This window comes from Moschus berezovskii, chromosome 15 (genome assembly GCF_049115385.1).
Source record: "Moschus berezovskii isolate FMDL1 chromosome 15, NW_MosBer_1.0, whole genome shotgun sequence".
NCBI lineage: Eukaryota > Metazoa > Chordata > Mammalia > Artiodactyla > Moschidae > Moschus > Moschus berezovskii.
The window spans coordinates 56,336,807-56,358,724 of record NC_142474.1 but is presented as its reverse complement, the minus strand read 5'-3'; the positions used below and the strand labels follow the sequence as shown (position 1 = coordinate 56,358,724).

Here is a 21,918-nt window from a genome sequence, read left to right as displayed (position 1 = left end):
AATCTTAAAAAAAATACAGTCAGGGAGAAACATGGGGAAGGAAATTGCTGGAAGAGCCTGAGAATATCAGGTTGCTTGCTGGGACTGTCTTGCATTCAGAAGGGATTTCTGTTCCTTTTGTCCAGACTTGGGGCAATGACTGATAAACTTCACGTTGGGGTAAAGGAAGGAAAGGAAGTTATCCTTTCTCAGGATAGAAAAAAGAGCCTGCGAACATCATTATCCATTATTTCAAAGGAGGGGTCCTGGTCTTGGACATTATGTATCAAATGTAAAAGAATTTACAATGGGGCCAGTGCTACACTGGACTTGCCATCAGCATATTTAAGAAGATAGAGGCTGTTGATTTCTCAATCCATAGTCCCACTTCTCCTATTTGGCTGCCTACGTGGCATTTGTCCACCAAGAGAAACACTGTTGATTCTGCTTAAGTTTTTGTTCTCTATAGTTCCTTGGAATCTTCCTACTGAGAGGGTCTGTGGTCCTGGTCTGTGGTCCTGATCTCCAGGATTCTTCTGAGAATTGAAAGGAAGTAGGCATTTATCACACCCACTTCACAAAAGGGAAAGTAAATTTTGGAGAGTCTTTGAATCAAGTCTTACTAGGAGGGGGAGTGTTCCACTGTCCCAACTCCCCCAGCATGTGATCTTCCTGACCGAGTCCTTCCCGAACCCCCAAAAACTTCACTAAGATTAAAAAGAAAGAAATGAAAATCTTTTTTAGGGCACATTGGCAATGTTCACCAAATGAGCTCACTTACCTTCACTGCGTAATAGTGAACCCCATAGGTTGGGAGAGACTCTACAATACTCATGTAGCTGTGAAAACAAAACAAAACAACACACACACACGCACGTGGTTATTCAGCAGAACTGGTATCACACACACACTGGTGTCTGTGTGTACATGATAAAAGTTCTCAGAATGGCTATTGAAAATTAAATGGAACCACCACCCACTGGAGTCTCTCCCAGAAGAACTGAACAATGTTCTATGTAAACACACACACAACCTCATTAGCACTGGGAGGGTTGGGGGACTTACTTGACGATGGCTTGGCCTCTGGTCTGGCCGTTGAGTTTCTTGTAGTGCTCGATGACCCGGTCCTCACTAGAACGAGAGGAAAAGGAGTCTCTACCTCAGTCTCCAGGTGGTGGCCCCGAGCCCTCCTCATGAAAAGACCGTGAGCCCCACATCCTCATAAGAAGCTCCAAGGAGCCAACAGCTCCTGGAAGAATGATTTGTCCTGGAAGCAGCACTTTGAAACCCAGCCGAAGTGAGATGTCCAGGGCAACAGAAGTACCAAAAGAGTCCACTTTCCCCTCAGAGGACTCACTTCTCTTTGTCTTGAGTTTAGCTCAGGTTTGGGGGGTCAGACTCTGTGTGGGAGCAGAGGATGAAAGGAGCACGCATCCCAGTGGGGAGGGACACGGGACGAGGACAGGGAGACGGCCACTGCTGGAGGTCCACGTGGATGCTCCAGGCAACCTCCGTCAGGTCCTCCTCCCGCTCTTCATCTCCTAAATTCCATCTGCCCAGTCAGGGGAAGCAGGTGTTGACCTCGACAGGACATTCATGGCCACTCTACCCTGTTAGCAGCTAATAGTTCAGGGTGTCCAAGGAGGATCAGAAAGTTCGGGAATTTGGGGCTGGTTAACAAAAATCATAGAGCAATAAAAGGCCCACCGCAGCCTATTGTGAGATAAGAAGGCAGCTACCAGAAGTCAGATGGAGACCCAGTAGCCTTCTGAAATCTCGCAGTCTAACGTAGCAAAAGGTTAGCTCACTCCTTGAGGGGCATGGGGGCCTCACCCTCCTGTGATGAGGCAGACAGTGTGAAGGGCCTCCCTGGGAAGTGACCCTGTACCCTGCTGCCTTTAGAAACGCCAAACCCAACTTAGGAACCACATTCCACCTGTTGGGGGGGGTCAAGTCCAAAAGCCTGGCCTCTGGGACCTTGGACCCTTCTTCCTCAGGCCTCACCTTACTCTCCCCCCACAGCCAGTGGACTCCACGATGGGAGGTAATTCCAGGAATGAACCTTCAGAACCTCCTCAGCTGAACTTCACGAGCTATGATTCATTTATTACCCCAGAGTGGATCGAAAGCCTTCTTTCACTCACCTCTTATTAGTGAGGCCATTTCTGGGGAGTGGAGCACACATTCTGTATGTTCATTACCTAGTACTTGGGAGCAGTTTATTTTTCTTCTAGTTACTCTCTTAATCATCTGTGAATATCTCTGCATGTTAGTATTCTGAAATTTGACTTGTACAAGATTGGCCCCGGCAGGAAAGTGTCTTTCCTGATGTCCCAGATGGGGAATGACTGGCTACGAGGGGGCTCTAGCTGAGAGTCAAGTCTATGGGGTCCGAGCACCCTCTCTTCAGAAAGGGGCAGATGCAGCCATGTTTCTCCTCGGCTCCCACACACCTCACACCATGGCGGCTCTGCATTGAGGGGGACAAGGCCCTCTCCTGACAGAAAATTCTCCAAAAGTGTCCTTGCTGGGGTGGACGCCAGCCTCACAGACCATGAGTGGGGTCAGGACATTCTGGGGTCACCCTTCCAGCTTCCTCCCCAGCTGCCCACTGAATCAAGAGCTGGGTGGGAACACGATGATGGAGCATTTAGGGAGGTTGACCCTCAGATCCAGGGTCAAGCCACATAGTATAGCTATGAGCCTGCTTCCTTTGCACAGAGTCACAAGGAGGGTCCCCGGCTCCCTAGGCTGAGATGGGGGGTGGGGTGGAATTCAATACAGCGCTGTAGCGGTGAACACCAGTGGCTCAGGAAAAACACCAGCAGGGTCAGAAACACCAGCAGGCAGCTGTGCAGCTGTTCATAAACTAAACGGCCTGACCCTTGGGGCCTTACTGAGCCTGACAGCTGCAGGGATCTGCCACCCCACCCTCTCCTGCCTACTTTCTCCTGCTGTCTGAGACCCTCTGCGAGGCCTCAGTATCTTCCTTCTTCCTTGGCTTTCCCCTCTCTGTCTGTCCCAGTGGAAACACCATGGGCAGGCATGTGACAGCAGCTGCCATGCTTTCTGGGACCCCCTCCACTCCCAGTCCCTCCATGGGGACTGACAGATGATCATGGCACCAACTACCCCTCCATGGGATTACTATCAGAGACCCACCAGCCAGAGGAAATGGAATCCCCAACCACCATTTGGAGGATATGGTGTTACAAGAAGCAAAAAGGCAAGGGACCCAGGCTGATGGTGCCCCCAGGCAGGGGCTGGCTCGCGCTGTTAAGGTCAATCATCTCTGCATACAGGGAACCCAGAAACAAGGCGACGGCCACGGGGCTCCCTGTCTCGGAGGAGCTGTCAGCCTGCAAGGGCCAGTGATTTTAGAGTAAAGGAAGACATCCCCTCACGCCCTGTCTGGGTGTATTCGTGGTCCCGCATCAAGAGAAGCCAGGTCAGGGCCCTGATGCTGCCTTGTCCCAGGGCCCTGGGCACTGCGTGACTCGACGCCACCCTCCCACAAGGAGATCATGCAGGGTGAGAAGTCCAAGCCTGTGGAATGCTTGGGGAAAACGAGCAGAAAGGATTACAGGGTGATGATTTGGTATTACTGTGCACTGCTCACAACTTTCTAACTGCATTATGTGCTTTTTTATTAATATTTCCTCTCTTAATTACAGTCTGGATTTTGCTGGTATGGTTAGTCCCATTTTACAGATGGAAAATCAAGGCATCAGAGCTTCCTGGACTGTCATTACCCCGCAGCTCAGAGACATGGCTGGGATCCTAAACCTACTGTTCTGTTCACTAGGCTGCAATGCCTTCCCTGGCTAGTGTGGACAGGATCCCTATGGCTTATTTAGGCCTGAAGGTTGTCCACTGCATCTGAGTGTATGGGCACTTTTTTTTTTTAAACTATGCATCATGACGATGGTTCATGCCACTGGCCTGTTTGTGTACAAGCTGAGCTGTAGAACCTGGGGGCACCTGCTTCAAAAGCATCCCTCCCCTTGTCCTGTCATCCTCCTAGGACATTTAGACAGTAACATGGTGCCTCTGGGTCCAAATGAGACCTGGGGAAAGTGTGGGCCTGGTCACAGAGATGCAGGGCTGTTTGGGCAGGACAGCTAGAGAAGTGGATGAGGATGAAGCTGTTCATACTGATAAAAGAGAGAGTACCAGCGTGAAGGAAGGAGTCACGGGTCAGTGATGATGCTTGTGCACAGAGCAGGCTCTGGAGATAACAGAAGAAAACCCAGAGACAGAAAGGAGAGAGAGGAAAGGAGGAATTCACAGCTCTGAAATGAGCAGCCAGGGTGTAAACAACATTTGGAAACATACAAACGAGATAACTGAGGGATTCATTAGGCTCAAACCAACTCTGACTCCAGACAAGCCAGTAACGTTATAGCCTCTGAGGGCAAATACATTTCACCAGGTAGGAACTACCAGTTTTGTGAATTATCTCCTTGCAGCTCCAGTCCCTTCATCACTGGTTTCCTGAAAAGAAACCACTGGGAGGACAGAGAAGGTAAGGCCCAGGGAGCATAAGGAATTCGGTAGAGGGCAATTTGTTTCCACAAAAAAGGAAACAAGAGTGCCATCTGGGGTGTTTGTATGTGCACTGCTGCCAGGCTGGAAGTTTGGAAACTGACACATGCAAAGTCTTTGTGTGTTAAACCAACCTTGTTCTTTGAAGGCAAATTATAAGGCTCTGAGCACTGTTTACCACACCTATGCTACCAAAAAAAGACTGGCAACAAAACAGTTCAGAGAAATGAAACCGAGAATGCCAGCACACAGGTGGAAGCTCCCAGTCTCAGGGTTCAGCCATTTTATTTCCTGTCCAGCTGCCCCGTCACTTGGTCTCTAGGCAAGACATGATTTAAGTCCTGGAGTTTCCTCCTGCTAACGCCCTCCACAGTAAGATGCAACCATCCCAGCCAAAGGAGTCCCCTGAAGCCACCCGGATGACTGAACTAGTTTGGCAATTGGAAATGTGTCTGGACAAGATGAAATGTTATTAAACTGTAAACTTCATAAAGTGTATTAGAGAAATGCTGAAAAGTCATGTTATAATGCAACAAAATTGACTTGTTCTGTGATTTATATCTTATTATTTTAAAATAAAAGCCCTTGCAAAAGCCTAACAAAAAGTGCTTTTGGTTACAGAGTCATAAGAATGACTAGGGAAGTGGCATTTTGCTTTCAAAGGATAGTGTGGGGCTCACTGGCCCTACAGTATTTCAACACACTACTTAGCCATGCAAACCCCACTCCACTGTGACCTGAACCACAATCTGGGAACAGTTCAAATGCCTGATTCATTAAGAATCAGTAGTGTAGGGCCTAACAGATGAACTATGGTGTAATGTTACACGGCAGCTACATTGGGAGATATGAAACATTGTGGGAAAAGAAAAGAATCAACCTCCCTCTTCTGCAAAGAGGAAAGCCCTCTCATCCTCCCACATCCCCAAACCCCACACATCCTGTCATCAAATGACAAGGATCCGAAAGTGAAATTCTAGCAGTCCATGAAGGGATCTCCAAGGAGGCAAGGCATCCAAAGTGAAATTTTAGAAGTTTTCCCTTTTATTAAAAAAAAAAAGGAAAAGGAAGAAAATAGGAAAAACAGCTCTCATATTCCATGTCATTTAAATAAATGCAAAAAATGGTTTCATGAAGGCTCAGGCCACTCAATTCAGTTTGGAATCGCTCTCTGACTGGGGACCAGGTTGACCTGTGGTGATGGGGAGGGTGGACAGTCACCCGGAGTCCCTTGCCTCCCTCGAAGGGGCTCCATTCTTGGGGGGATGACTGAGGCGTGCAAAGGGGCTTACCAGTAAGCCAGGGAGGGGTGCTCCTTCAGGGCCTGTGTGGGAAGCGCTGGCAGCTTCTTCAGGTCCGTCCTCACCACTTCATTGCTGCAAGACAGGGGCAGACAGGGGGCATGGCAGACACACGCTTGGCCTGGGAGAAGACCACTGCACTATGCCAGGAGACCCGACCCCCGCCATCTGATCCTCACAGCCCACATCTGTGCCCCTTTAGTGAAAGTGGTGCTTTCTTTGTACTGATTGACTTAAGAGAGACCCAAGGGGACACACAGCATGCAGAGCCCGGTGGCCGATCCTTGTGGTGCACACAGCAGGGCAGGGTGGAGCCCTCTGGGATGCCTGAGGGTTCTTTTCAAGCCCTGCATGCCAAGCGGGCACAGGTGAGTGTCCCTGGGCAGCAGGAATGTGAGAGAAGAGTCACCAGTGTCCCCAAAGGGGGGACCTTAGGGAGCTCCCGGGGGCCCAGTCATGCGCTCTGAGAATGGAGCTGTTTTTGACTTAAACTGTTTCCCTCACTAACCCATAGGCCGAAACTGTTGTCCAAAATATGACAAATCAATAACATTTGCTCTTTAAAACCAAGATAATTTAAAAATCCATTATTATATAAAATGTGGTGCTCTTTATAAAATGCTATTGGCCTGTTAATAAGGCATGATTTCACTATATTAAGTTATCTTCATTCAGAAATCCTTGGTCTGGTGTATTAACCTCTTTCTTCCTAAGTAAAAAAGAAATTTCCACTTACTTATGTTCTGAAATATGATAATTACAATATATTTTCAAATTCTCAAAAAATTTGACTTTAAAAATTTTTTTCGATTGGAGTATATTTGGTTTACAATGTTGTGTTAGTTTCAGGTGTACAGCAAAGTGATTCAGTTTTACATATTTGTAAATTGTATACAAATATACATATTTGTATATTGCAAAGGTTTCTATACTATACAGTAGGTCATTTGTATAATGAGCAAAGGTTTCTATACTATACAGTAGGTCCTTGGTGGTTAACCATTTTGTATTTAGCAGCATGTGTATGTTAATCCCAAGCTTCTAATTTATCCCCCCAGCCCTTTCCCCTTTGGTAACCATAAATTTGTTTTCTGTGTCTGTGGGTCTGTTTCTGTTTTGTATACAAGTCACTTGCTTTTGACAAGGTCCAGAAACAACTCAGAAGGTGTGAAGCTGATTACTGGGCACTAGAAGGACATCTTATGCCTCTGGTCCCTGGACCAGACTTTCCCTGTCGACCCACACGTTCTCAGGTTTGGAAGATACTTTAACCTTGTCAAGTTTAACCAGGGGTTTTCAGAGGCTTGACTCCCCCATATGCACTCAGCAGACCTGTGTCCCTACTGCGGTAAGACATCTGGGTGTTGGTGCCACTGTCTACTTCTAGAGCCGTTGGTAGCATCCCTTTGGGATGGTTTTGGTGTGTACTGTGGTCTCTCTGTACTGGCGTCTCAAGGGCCCTCCTGGGGAGCAGAGGCCACCCGTGGAGCCTGCTGTAACACATAGGTCTAACCTCGGCTATAGGAGCAGCTTCCATGCTGCTCATGAAAAGCAAGGCAAAGACTGACGGCCCGGGCATTGGACAGTAGCATCTAAAAAGCAACGAGACAGGTGCTCAGTAGATAAATACAAAGGGAAGAAGGAATGCTGCAGTCATGGGACTTTCTGTGGGTCCCCAACCAGCCAGAAACACTGCCTCCAGCCATGCCTTTTGGATGCCAAGTGTCACTGGGCAAAACCACTTCCAGACTTCAAGTTCACATACATGGTGACAAAGAAGCACATGGATGTAACCTTACTGCTACTTCCAGAAAGGGCATTTTTCAAGTGGACTAAGAAACAGAAGCCTTTCCCTTCTCCAGGGGATCTTCCCAACCCATGGATCGAACCCAGGTCTCCCGCATTGCAGGCGGATTCTTTACCAACTGAGCCACAGGGAAGCCCTACAAGAAACAGTGACAGCGAAGTTTGTGAATCTTGGCTTTGAACAACCAACTGGAAAGAATAACTCAATTTGTAACTGCTGAAATAAATCCAAGTCCTTGAACTGTTATCACTCAAGTGGCAAGAATTTATAGATTAATAATCAATAAGTTGAATGTATAGTCTTAGTTGTGATGGACAGTGAGGCCTGGCATGCTGCGATTCATGGGATCACAAAGAGTCGGACACGACTGAGCGACTGAACTGAACTGAAGTTGAATGTATTTATGGAGCCCCTGCTATTAGGAAGTAGTGTAGGAAATATTAAAACAAAAAGATAAGACATAGTTCTCAATCAAAAGATGCTCACAATTCAGGACATGGAGCAATAGGTACAAATTAAAAGATAGCTGATGACATGGGCAGCATTGGATCATGTTGATTCAAACAACAAACTAAAATGTGTGGAGGAAAGGAAGGTCTCTGTGGGCTCCAGTGTAAAAGCAGGGTTTGGGGCAGGACCTGCATGAAGAAAAGAATAGGAATCTCATTTTTCTTCTCAGTGGAATCCAGTAGAGTATGGAGGTCAGGCACTATGAACTGAAGAGATCAACCAGGGTAGGTGGTGTATAATGGGCAGCCTGGCCAAATAAAGGGCAGACTAGGCATAAGATTTTGAGGATCTTCCGTGCCAGGCTGGCAGAGTCCAAGTTTGGGTAGGAGACATTTGTCAGTCACTGGAGCTTTTCAAACAGGTCACCTCCTTATGTTTAGGAAAATTCAATTACGAAGCAGAGCTTGGGATCTTTACTCATGTGCTATTAAGACAGCTTAAAGAAATATATTCAGGTCTCCAAACACCCAAGAGCCCACAATAATGAGTTTTTGGGTCTGATCTCTTTTTATTAACTATAAGCTCCCCAAGAACAGGGATTTGATTCACTGACTCATCAGTGCCTAGGGAGGCACCCTATGGGTTGAATTTTACTGGATGCAACTGTAAGAAAAGCAGTTAAGCTGAAGCACGGATTTGGGTTTACTCAGACTCATCTAAAGCATATCTGGGGAAGGATGGAACTAAAGGAGGAAGGGATTTTTTTTACCCACTAAACACTCATTTGTTGGCAAACAAGCATCCTTGATGAGAGTCCCAGGTCTGATATCCTGGCTGGAGCAGCAGTGGCTTTTCGCGCGTTCCCCCAGGGCAAGGTGACACAGACAAACACAACAAGAAATCACAAAGGCGTGAAACCCATCCAAATCCATTACATTCTGGAAGGGATCCAGGGCTCTTAAACCTTCCCAAAGGACAGCTATGTAGAAACGTCCTGTTTGCTTTTCTGCTGTCTGTAAACATCTGTGATAACTTAGAGGGGGACCGCCTGTCAGGCGATCTGGCCAAACTCAGACTGCAAATCACAAAGCTGCCTTAACGGGACAGCTGGTCACTCTATTTCCAGGGACTTGGGAAGCTGAAACCAAAAGAATGTGCTAGATGTTCCCTGCTTTCTCTCTCAAGATCTTCCACTTGGACATTTCCCCAAGAGTTCAGGGTACCTGATAAACGCCAACTTATAAAACACTCTAAAACAGTTTCTTGTTCCAAACAAAAGTTAGGTTCCACTTTTATTAATAGAAAAAGGAAAAAGGTCTCTTTGAAAGTCATTTGCTAAACTGAGAGTAAAACTGAAGTCTTCTTAATTTTAATATTTTATTTTATTCAAAACTTTTAGATAGTGATTAATGTTGCCAGCAAAAAAGTGATCTCTCGATGCTCTGTTGGTCTTTGATTTACGGCTCTTTTTTTCTCTGTAAGATGATGGACCTTGCTTTTACTGTCTACCCTGGTCATAAGACACGGGAAGATTGAAGGACCTACTGTGGAAAACTAAGATTTCTAGGAATACGTCAACTAGGGGATTTGCCACAAAAAAACAGCTACAATACATTTAACCAAGACACCATACAGTGAAGAAAGCAAGAATTAAACTTGATAGGAGTATTTGCAAAATCCACAAGGTGCTTGTGAAAGTGAAATTGCTCAGTCATATTTGACTCTGCCACTCTACGGACTGTAGCCTACCAGGCTCCTCCATCCATGGGATTTTCCAGGCAAGAATACTGGAGTGGGCTGCCATTTCCTTCTCCAGGAGATCTTCCTGACCCAGGGATTGAACCCAGGCCTCCCGCATTGTAGGCAGACACTTTACCATCTAAGCCACCAGGGAAGTCCTTGTTGTCCTTGAAAAATGAGGGAATGCTTTTTCAGAAAATTCCTTCTGGGTGACGTAAGATGTTCATAATTTACAGGACAAAACTTGGGCAAATAGAACTGGCTTCACATGGAGGAATTCTTCCTGAAACCAGTGGTTTCGCGGTCCCCTGGTACTAAAACACTACAGCACTGAATCCAGAAGGCTACACTAGAGTCACAGAAAATATGAATGGGAAACTCGGGAGTGGGAACAGGAAGCTAATGCTCCACCAACTCCTCCATATTTCGTAAGTGTACCATGAAGGTCAAGTTTTCCAGGGAGAGGGGTTTCATAAGTAAAAAAGAATATTACGGGTCCTCATTAGACACAATTCCAAAATCTGAAAACCTCTAAGAAATAAAGCCTTCTAGGGACGTCTCTGGTGGTCCAGGGGCTGAGACCCAGTGTAACGGGGCCTGGGTTCAATCCCACGTGCCACAACCAAGCACAGGCACCGCAACTACTGAGCCCACATGCAGCAACTAAAGAAGGCTGAGCACCACAATGAAGACCCAACGAGTCAAATAAACAATACAGAAAAAGCCTCTAGCCAACTGGGTGGCAAACCTAATGTTTGACCTTTCTCTCTCTTCCACTTGGTGTGAACGTCCACATTCTGATGCAGAAGTGTGAACAGACTGGGATCCAGGGGCTGTCCCAGATGTTGTCGTGGGTGTTACAGGATAGCCTGCATTACCATCTAAAACCCACACAGCTCTCAATTCAGAAACACTGGGAAAAGCTTCAGAGATGCCCTGTGGGTCTGCATTGCTTTATCCAATGGTACAATACATCTAGAAAACTTTGAGACGAATAAGGAGATTTGTAGATGATCTCTGCTGATTGTAATTAACCATGAAAGAAACAATTTCTCTCCTTCCTTTTTTTTTTTTTTTTTTTTTTGTGAACCAAGCTGAAGTTCAGGTTACAGCAAAGAAGATGATTATCTCTTCCCTATCACATACTCTCTCTCTCAGGGGTGGAGGGAGGCTCTCAGAGTTGGTGGCTGGGGGCAAATCTTATGACGTTTCTCTTGTCGTGACACTTGGAGACACCTGGGAAGCACATGGAATCCCTCTGAGATTTTTCCAGCATGGGACTATGGATTCTAGGCGTGCATCATGGATAAATATGCCACACTAATTTGCCACCTGGATGGAGGGGCAAAACCAGTATGTATGTGCCTTTATTTCTGATGTTAAAGGCTAATTTATCTGAATAATGATTTCTTTCTCGATCAGTGAGTTTGGTTTTCTAGGATGACCAATTCTAGAATTGTTCTAGGAACAATTTTTTTGATTTCTAACATAGCTGTAAACTTGTAAAATTCAAAAGAAGTTAAAATTTTTTTATAAGCCTACAAGGTGAGGCAAGAATTTTACTCAAGAGGGCACAAGAAAAAGCAACTGATTAATTTTCTACAACATCATGCTTCTGAGACAGAATCTTAATTCTGAATAACTGACATAATGTCACAGTCATGAACCTTTTTGCTGTTATCAAGGTTAACTCAAAATATAACATTGATATTAAAGAAATGCTTAGCAAATGAGACAAGCTGTCATAATACACAAGTTCTTCTTTCACTTTTTACTTAAACAATTCCCACAGGATTTGAAGAATATCATCCTGCAAAATACCCTATCTGAATACTTTTCTAGTCAAGGCAATGGTTTTTCCCGTGGTCATGTATGGATGTGAGAGTTGGACTGTGAAGAAAGCTGATCGCCGAAGAATCGATGCTTTTGAACTGTGGTGTTGGAGAAGACTCTTGAGAGTCCCTTATACTGCAAGGAGATCCAACCAGTCCATTCTAAAGGAGATCAATCCTGGATGTTCATTGGAGGGACTGATGCTAAAGCTGAAACTCCAATACTTTGGCCACCTCATGCGACGAGTTGATTCACTGGAAAAGTCTCTGATGCTGGGAAGGGTTGGGGGCGGGAGGAGAAGGGGACGACGGAGAATGAGATGGCTGGATGGCATCACTGACTCTGTGGACATGAGTTTGAGTGAACTCCGGGAGTTGGTGATGGACAGGGAGGCCTGGGGTGCCGTGATTCATGGGGTCGCGGAGAGTCGGACACGACTGAGCGACTGAACTGAACTGAACTGAACTGAATACTTTTCTATGTTTGGAAACTGTGAATTACACACTTGAAAAGCTCAGTGAAATGGACTGTTGTGCACAAAACAAAGTTTTCTGTAATAATTTTTCCATTTGAACATTTTGTTTCAAAATTTCAGATTCCATTCTTTCAAAAGGTCCTGCTGGTGTGAGAGATTCCAGCTGTTTCTCTCTCTAAGTCCTTTGTAAGTCACGGGAAAATATCACACACTCCTTTCTCCTTTCTTGATAAAATAATATGTGAGATTTATATACATTTAAGTTCTTCTTACAAAAACTCTTCTTGGGGCTTCCATGTGTTTCAAGCTTAACAGATGACTTTTTTCCTAGGAATTTTCCAATAGGGAAATTTGCAAGTTTGTGTATTAAAGATACTAATAGGTTATGTAAGTTGTACTCCAAATGTTGACTCTTCCAAACACAGCTGTCCAAGTCTTTTTTCTTTTTTTACTAATTATCTAAAAGTCTCAGTAAATCTATTTCTCTGACTATATGATCATACCAGCTGTTTTCTTTCAAGAGGCCAATTAAAACACTGTAGGAAAATATACCCCAAATGATCAAATGCTCTAAGACTGCTATAAAACTGAGCTCTGACTTGCAGTAGTAAAACCACTTATGTAAGTGCAAAGTAATGATGTTGGAGGCTCAGAATTGTGATTTATAGACTGCTGCCTGCTATTAATCAGCTTTCAATGCTCTTTTAGCAGGGCAAGAAAATAATGCTGTCATCTTTTAAAAGATAGTAATCTATATAAATGTTTATGTTACCAAAAAAGTCTTTTAGAAGAAAGTCAGCCCTTTGTCTTCTTTTCCTGTTGATCTTTTAAAATTCTTCGTTTAACCTGTGTGTGTGTGTGTGCTGAGTGGCCTCAGTCATGTCCGACTCTATGCGACCCTATGGACTGTAGCCCACCAGGCTCCTCTGTCCATGGGATTCTCCAGGCAATAATACTGGAGTGGGTTGTCATGCCCTCCTCCAGGGGATCTTCCCAACCCAAAGATGAAACCTTGGGTCTCCTAAGTTTCCTGCATTGGCAGGCTGGCTTTTTACCACTGAGCCACCTGGGAAGCCCTCTTTAACCTATGACTGCCTAAAAGGGATCACCTAGTCTGACAAAGAGACAAAAAAAAAAAAAAAAACCCCACAACACCTACAAGCCTGGAATTTTCAGATACCAGTAAGTATTATTTCATTGCATTAATTCACAAACGCTCTTAAAAAATGCAGAACAGATATCACACAAAGAACAAAAAAAATCAAGAGGGTATATTTTTTCCCCACAGAAATTTCATTTTATCTCTCTGTCTTAGTGAACACATGGTCCCATGGTTTACAGAAGGTAAACTATTAAAAGGTCTTCACTTTTTTTCTTTTTGCTTCTAACTGCTCTTCTAGAGACCTAAGGCCAGGCAAGCCTGTAGAAGCTGAAAGGAATTTTTCGGGACAAATAAATACTCTAATTGCTCATCTAAAATGGAGTTAAAAATCAATTTCTTTTGTTAATGAAGGACCACCATTCATTTCTGTTGAGGGAGTAACGCGCTGCTCTGTATCTACAAGTAGTATTATTGTTGTTAAGGAGAATTAGAAATCTGCAGGTTGATAAATTAAGGTTACAGTAAGACTCTTACTGACTTTGGAACTCTGAGAAGCAGATATTGTCTCACTAGGACCAGCCTGTAACCCGGTACAGGTGTCATAGAAACTTCTTTGACTTCGGTTGCTGTTATTTGGAACTGAGAAGCTGTAGATGGAGGGCAGCTTGCTATCATCTTTAAAGCAAGCACATGGTGAGCTTTGCCTAACAGGTAAGCAAAGTGTGACTCACAGATCTTTACATGGGATTTCCTCAGTACAAGTCTTTTTCAAGTGCTGCCTGCTTAGTGAGCCTCATAAGTCTTTCAATGATTAGCATGGCTTTCCTCATAGTTCAGTTGGTAAAGAATCCGCCTGCAATGCGGGAGACCTGAGTTTAATCCCTGGGTTGGGACGATCCCCTGGAGAATGGAAAAGCTACCCACTCCAGGATTCTGGCCTAGAGAATTCCATGGACTGTATAGTCTGTGGGGTCACAAAGAGTCGGACACGACTGAGCGTTCACTCTCACTTTTCATTAGTACATCCGGTTATCTGTAGCAAAGATATTTCCAGGTCCCATCAGGTGGCTCCAAGTAACCGAGCACTCCTGATCTGGTTTCTGTAAATCTTGTTCACAAAAAATTTTACAGAACCGATTTTATTTTTTACTAGTCCCTATTAATTTGTGATTGATTCTTTATATCAAAGGTAGTGTGATTTGGGAATTTATTTATTTTGACCTTATAGAACTGTGCCTTGACTTCTTTATTTTTAAAAAAATTATATATTTATTTTAGAAGTAATTTTATTAAAAAAATAACTTCATTTATTTATTGGCTGTGCTAGGTCTCCATTGCTCCATGGACCTTTCTCTAGTTGTGGAAAGTGGGGGTTACTCTCTTGTTGCGGAATGCAGGCTTCTCTCATTGCAGTGGCTTCTCTCGTTGTGGAGCACAGGTTCTATGGCATGCGGGCTCAGTCACTGCGCCACGTGGACTCAATGGTTGCAGTTCCTGGGCTCTAGAGCACAGGCTCAAAAATTGTGGCACACGGCTTAGTTGCTCTAAGGCATGTGGGATCTTCCCACATCAGGGACTGAACCCTTTTCTCCTGCATTGGCAGGTAGATTCTTTACCACTGAGTCACCAGGAGCCCCAAAATATTTTTATTTATTTATTTGGCTTCCCTGAGTCTTCGTTATGGTATACGGGATCTAGTTCCCTGACCAGGGGTTGAACTTGGGCGCCCTGCACTGGGAGCACAGAGTCTTAGCCACACTGGACCACCAGGGATGTCCTGGCAGCATAAAGTATTTTTAATCAATTCACTGATTTGGTAAAATGTTTAAAATGATCTTTTTCTCTTTTTTTTGGTGGCCCACTTTCAGAAGGGCTGACAGAAGGTAAAAAGTGAGGCTGTTCTCAAAACCAGAGTATAAAGATTAGACACTAGGGTTTTCAGTTAAGATCTCTTTAGGGACAAAAGCAAAAAAAAATCAAGTTCTGTAAGTAGTAACTTGCTTAGTGTGGTGTACTAAGAAATCTTCTATTAAATTAGAATGTAACTATACAATTCGAAAGTCCTGTTCAGTTGATTAAATTAGGTGTTCCCTGCATTAGCTTTTTTTTTTTTTTTGACCTTTTAAAAGATGAGAATATTATTTTCTACAGAAACTCAATGTTTAAAAACGTATTTTTTTAAACAAGAAAAGTCAGGGCTTGGCATTTAAATCATTGCAGAGTTTGTGGTGAATAAAACACACATAAATCCTGGAAAATGTGTGTTAGCTAATGACTAATGCTCAGGAGAGATTATCAAAGGAGAACTGTTTGTTTTTAAAACTGTGTTGAGCCTTTTCACCCTAATATTGCCTATGTAGCTGCCATGATGGACAGTTCTTAGGCTATTCAATTGTTTTTAAACAGAAATGCCAGCTCTACTGATTTCCTCATTGCTGATGGACATTCATGTTTTCAAACATATGCATGTACCAGGAAATGGAATATGATAACTACATGCTGTGCTAACGAAAATACTACAATGGAGAAAATATTATTTTTAGATAAGATGATTTCCTCAGCCTTTCACTACATCTTATGAATTTGCCCACTCTATGCTAGAATATGGACATGGGTGACATATATTTCTTCCTGTTGTAAACAACACTTATTATCCATCTATGCCTCTCTCACTTTCTTTCAGCAACACTGAACCCAAGATTTCATTGTTAAGTTCAATAAGACAAGGAAGTGAACAATTTCATTAACTGGAAAGAAAAGGGGGTTACGTAAGAATCAGCCTTCAGGGGTCTGCTGAGCAAAAAGAGTCCAAAAGAAGAAACAGAACAGCTGTGAGTTTCATGAGAAAGAGTAGTTATGGCTCTGGGCTGATCCTACATAGTTCTTATTCTAGTAAAGTAATATCAGCACTTTCGACTTCTCCCTTTTGTTAAAAGAACACTTTCTTCCTGTGCATCAAGGAACTTGCTCCCACAGATGTGGATTTTTTTTTCCTGCACTGAGCAGCTTATAGAATCTCAGTTCCTCAACTAAGGGATAAAATGCATTTTATTTATAGGATATGTATATAAATCAAAAGCTTCCCAGGTGGCTCAGTGGTAAAGAATCCACCTGCCAATTCAGGAGATGCAAGAAAGATAGTTTTGATCCCTGGGTCGGGATGACCCCATGGAGGGGAAAACGGCAACCCACTCCAGTATTCTTCCCTGTAATATACCATGCACAGAGGAGCCTGGCAGGCTACAGTCCATGGAATCACAAAGAGTCAGACACAGCTGAGTAACTGAGCATGCATATAAGTCAAAGCTATTCAGTTAAACACAATTAAGAATGTAGAATCTGGCATTCATTATTAATAAAGCAAAAACAACATTCTCCAATACTAAATTCTGATAAGGGGACATCTAAAACACCTGATGTTCAGCCACCATATCAAATGGGGTCCACTTCAGTGTTATGGGGATTTTCCCAGATATGGATGGAAGATATCAACAAGGAATTTTGAATTTCTTCTCTGGTTCCAAATCCAGGCCACTCCAGCATACTAACTGTGGACCCCTATGGAGAACAGTGTTTATCAGGGAATCCTATCTTCCATGATGTGAGTTTTATGCTGGGAGATAAAGTGACCTTTCAGATAAGGTGTCTGACCTCTCCCCTCCCTTGACAGCTATTTCTCACTCCAGACAGCTGCTGCTACAAACAAACTTCGATGGGACACTTTGACAAATGAAGTCAAACCAGGGTCCTTTGTTTCTCTGCAGCCAACAAGCTGGCATTCCACAAGCTCATGAGGGGGCCATGAGTTATTGGAGGCCAGGCCTGCCCCCCTCACCGCTGGCCACCCCTTGTGGCCCCACATTCCCAGGATCTGTGGGGCCAGATGACGCTGTTCCTGGCTCACATTCCATCCTGTCAGGGGACTCTCAAAAATAAATAACATTTACAGCAGAGTTCAGAGCCGGTGACAGAAAAGGGGGGTAAAAGTGCCTTCAGAGTAAGTAGACCAGAGGATGGAGGTCATTAGAGCTGTGGTTATTAAACCATTTTTCATGGGACTTCTGAGCCCTTTTTCAATAGATATGAACCTGCACTTATCAAGAGCCTCAAATGCAATGAAGGTCATAAAAAACTAACAAATAAAAACAGAACAAAGTGTAGTTTCCAAATCCTGAAAATGTTTCCCTCAACCCATTTGGTCAATGGTTATCGACCACCTACAATGTCCAAGGTCTCCTGCTAAGGCTATAAATAAACCTTCATCCAAAAAAAATGGACTACCTCTGTTTCATAGCAAGAACTTGGGAAACCTAAATAAAAGGGGCTTGGAGGTCTCCTTCTACAAATAATCAAGTTGAGCTGAAGGGACTATATTTTAGGAACAGGGGTCAGCCCACGGCAACCCACTGGCCAGATCCAGCCCCCTGCTTGTATTTATGTGGCCTGTGAACTAAGAACGGTTGGGGGGAAAAATCTTAAGAAAAATATCTTAAAAGGTTGGGAAAAAAGTAAAAAGAAGATTATTTTGTAGTACATGAAAATGTCTATGACATTCAAATATCTGAGTTCATAAATAAAGTTTTATTGGAATACCGACATACTCATCTGATTACTTACTGTCTCTGGCTGCTCCGCACTTAGAAAGGGAGAAGTGATTAATTGCAACGGAGACTGGGTGGCCTGAAAAACCCACGTGTGCACTGTCTGGCCCTTTACAGAAAATGCTTACTGACCCTTGTTTTACATTGTAAAGAATTATTTTGCTTTTGCTGAGATATCTGAATGAGAACATATGCCTCTGCCTTTGTTAGAAAGCATAAGAAATGCACGGGGAGTAGAGGGAAGGCAGCTAAGACCTGAAAACCTAGTCAGCGTGAACTTGATAAAGCTGGACAAGTAGAGGCAGATACCAAGTGAAGTAGGTTAGGTTACATTTACAAATCAGATTCCCCAAAGCGTGAAAAAACACCCAAGTTCTTTATTGGAGAAGAAGTAGGGATCCATGTCTTTCATACCACTTTTGTTAATTTCCTTTCAATGGGACAGAATCCTATGCCCTGATGCTGTTTTCTTGTCCATGAGGTTAAAATTTATGCCTCGAGGCCTCAATTCTAAAGAATGGGCTGTTCTGGAGACTTCCCTCAGGAGTGTCTAGTAAAACAGAATCCCAGGAATGGTATCTGTTTTCGAGCAGACAGCTCTGTTGGTGGATGGTGACCACCCCCTATCTGACTCCACTAAAGATCAGGAGAGACTGGCAATACAGCTCTGCGAGTCAATGGGCTGTGCTTAATGAAATAAAAGCTTGAGAATGAAGTTTGAGGGTCTATAGAGTTATTAAAGCAGGGCACAGTTTGCCCCATGGTTAAGTCTGTTTTTGTTCTCTCCCTAACATAATATCCAGAAAAGGAAGGAAAGTAGAAGTAGGGTATTTATGTTTAACACTTTCATGAAAGATATCTTTTAGAGGCTAGCATTTTGTCTCTTCAGGGTTGGAACTAAAAGGGGGGGGGGGAAAGTTTAATGGCAGCCCTTTAGTAACTTTCTTTTTTTTTTTTTCTTTCAGTTTTTGGCTGTACCACGTGGCATGCTGGATCTTAGTTCCCCGACTAGGGATCAAACCCACACCCTTGGTAGTCTTGACCATTGGACCACTAGGAAAATCCCTAGTAACTTTCATTTGGTACAGAATATTCTCCTGCTATTACTACATCTTCTCTGCCTGATGTAATTTTTCCACTGACAAGTTGGGAACTGGATTTCATCATTAATATATAATATTAATAAACTGTCCTCCTATGAAGAATAACAGAATAGTTTCTTTTCATACAGATGCAATAGAACACATTTTTAAGCCAAAAAAACTTAGGTAAACTCACCTAGAAAAATCTCCCTTTGCCTCCTGTAAAAGAAGAAAATTCAGCATCAGTGACTCGTTCTGATCCATGTTACAGATTTTAAAATGCACTGTAGAATCATGAACTCCTCTACTGAATCATTCCAACTGACTGCTATTTCATCCTATCAGCTACCAGAATATAATTAAGGAAGGATGCATGCATTTACCACCTGAATAGGAGACAAACTTTAGAAAGTTCTACACAAAGAAAGCAATTCATAATGAAAAGGAAAGTTTCCACTGCTAAACCCTGATCTAACTTTTTCCCCTGTAAAGATTCTGAACCTGGACATGTGTCTGGGTAGCACTATGTGTCTATGTCTTGTGGTACTTGCTGTTTTGTCTTGTATTGTGGGCTTCTGGGGGAAGGGACCATGGAGTCTGTAATGAATCTAGCATAATGCCTGGAGCACAGTAGTTGCTCAATAAATCTTTGCTGAAGGAAAAAGTTAGTGACACCATTTCAGTTCATTCTGCCAGTGTTTCTGATCTTGCCCGTGTGGCTAATATTCAGTGATCCCTCTTTTTCCGCACAAGCTTAAAGGCATTTTCCTCATCTTTCATGACAGTGCTTCTTCTGGCAATTAAATTCTAACTTTTTTTACTTGGCTTTCTCCAGTAACCTGAAGAAAAGGGGGTCACCAGATGATCTCAGTTTCCCAATCTCAGGTTATGCACACAATTTTCCCTTGCAGAGAGATGCTGTCTTAAAATTTTGGACAAGAACAGGGAATAGAGGAGACGCTCTTTATTGCTATGGTGTAGTTTCCCTAATAGCTCTTTCCTGCTTGTGGCTAAAAATTAAGGAGTCAAAGAGCTCGTGGCTATAGCAACTGCCATACATGAGGTGTCTTATTCCTATTTCTTCTGTGTATGGCCCTGGAATACAAAGATGAAGGGAAACAACTTACCTGTAAAATATACGAGGCCAATTCAAACACTACTTCACTGTCAACATCAATCAGCTCCTGAAAGGAAAACCAAGCAAAATAAGTTTGGTACTTTAAATGATTTCTTTATGATCTCCCCTGAAAGAAGAGAGGTCTTTCTTATCTGATATGTTACCCAGAATCTCAAACACCCATAGAACATCTTTTCTGAATTACTTGGACCCAAACGCTCCCTGACATCATTTCTACAGCTCTTATATGAGCTCCAGTGGTCCAGGGTCTACACAGTCACTTCCGGGGCTTCATCTTTAGGTCTTCATGAGAAATTAAGGAATGGATCAGACTCCAGCTTTTTACAAATCTGTCAATCTGATTAATTGATGGACTAAGGTTACTTGATCACCGCATGCAATTTTTTTTGTAAACTCTACTTCAGAACCAGTAGTAAGACTTTGCTACAGAAAAGGTTATGATGGAATTATAACTCTTTAAAGTCACATAAAGTTAAAAATACAGTTTCCCAGTTGTATGAGACACATTTCTTCATGTACTCAATACTTCAAGGTAGCTGTCGACTACCATGATGTCAGAGCAAATACGGGCTCTTCACTCACTGCAGATAGTTTAAAAACGTTTCTCTCAGGACTTCCCTGATGATGGTCTAGTGGTTAAGGATCCATCTGCCAATGCAGGGGACACAGGTTCGATACCTGGTCTGGGAAGATCTCACATGCTGCAGAGCAACTAAGCCCGTGTGCCACAACTGCTGAAGCCCGCACCCTAGAGCTGGTGCTCTGCAATAAGAGAAGCCACCACAGCTAGAGAGTAGCCCTGCTCGCTACAACTAGAGCAAGCCTGAGTGCAGCAATGAAGACCCAGCACAACCAAAACAATTTACTTTTCTTTGAATTATAAACCAAATTCTGATTCATGGATTTTCTAATGATTTTTGTGTGGTCCAGGACTTGCCCCTGTATTTCAAAACAATGCACTGAAGCACACCTATATCTTTAGAGGGAAGGATATCCTGAAGGTTCCTTCAGGTTTAAGAATTTCAAAGATGGATAATAATGTTTGCTACCAAACCACCTTGGAGTGTGAGCGAAGAGAGACGTGGATGGATTGGGGACAATAATTCTTTATGCTTAACCAGCTAAAGGAGCTTTATGGCCACTGTAATTGATACAGACTGTCAGTGCTGGAGTGTGGAGGAATGCCTGGAATTGCAGTCCTGGGATTACCAGGTCCCGTCTGAATGTAAATCATTTAACAGTGGACAAATGATTTAACAGAAACACTGTCCAGGGTTTCCACAATGGATCATTTCTACTCACACTATATGCTTTTCCATTCCCACCAATCGACTTCCTGAAGTCACCAGTGTGTGCTTGTCGGTGTATCGGTATGTGTGCTCTGTCAAACATTTACACCGAGGCTGCAGGCGATGGTCAACAGTGGCTAATAGTTAACATCCCAGGAGAGGCCAACTCAAAACCAACCAGCAGGAACAGCTCTGGAACATGTACGTGTTTTTTCATTCATTACTCAACTCATCTGCTAAAGGAAAACATCCATACCTTTGGGGAGGGGACAAGCGTAGGGAGGGTGGACGGTGGTCATTTTCTAATTGATTTGGTTTTGCACAGTCCGTTCTGCAGTTCTGGGGGGACTGCCATCCCCTAGTCATGGGGCAACATTAATCGTAATGAACCATTTTTCAGAGTCGAGCTACCTAAGATGCCCATTTAAACATTGACCTGATTTATATGAATTCTTTCTTACCAACTGCATGTGTCCTCAGGGTAAAGGAAAACTAGCAACTCTAAATGGGTGAGTTTCCACCTTCTCTGTCCTGGACCTTCTCCCAGTGAAGGGATTAAAAACACTGAGAGTCAGA

At 43.5% G+C, this 21,918-nt stretch overlaps 1 protein-coding gene across 7 annotated transcripts in view; it reads right to left on the bottom strand.

Annotated features, from left to right (window-relative positions):
- Positions 1-21,918, bottom strand: part of FRMD4A (FERM domain containing 4A) — a 520,746-nt gene that overhangs the window by 105,180 nt on the left and 393,648 nt on the right. For all 7 annotated transcript variants that reach the window (XM_055428694.2, XM_088844071.1, XM_055428684.2 and 4 more), the window contains exons 6-10: positions 20,043-20,099; positions 19,112-19,134; positions 5,817-5,900; positions 1,045-1,110; positions 761-818 (exon numbers count right to left, since the gene is read on the bottom strand). In XM_055428694.2, coding sequence (XP_055284669.1) covers positions 761-818; positions 1,045-1,110; positions 5,817-5,900; positions 19,112-19,134; positions 20,043-20,099 — 288 coding nt within the window. The remainder of the gene's footprint in view (positions 1-760; positions 819-1,044; positions 1,111-5,816; positions 5,901-19,111; positions 19,135-20,042; positions 20,100-21,918) is intronic.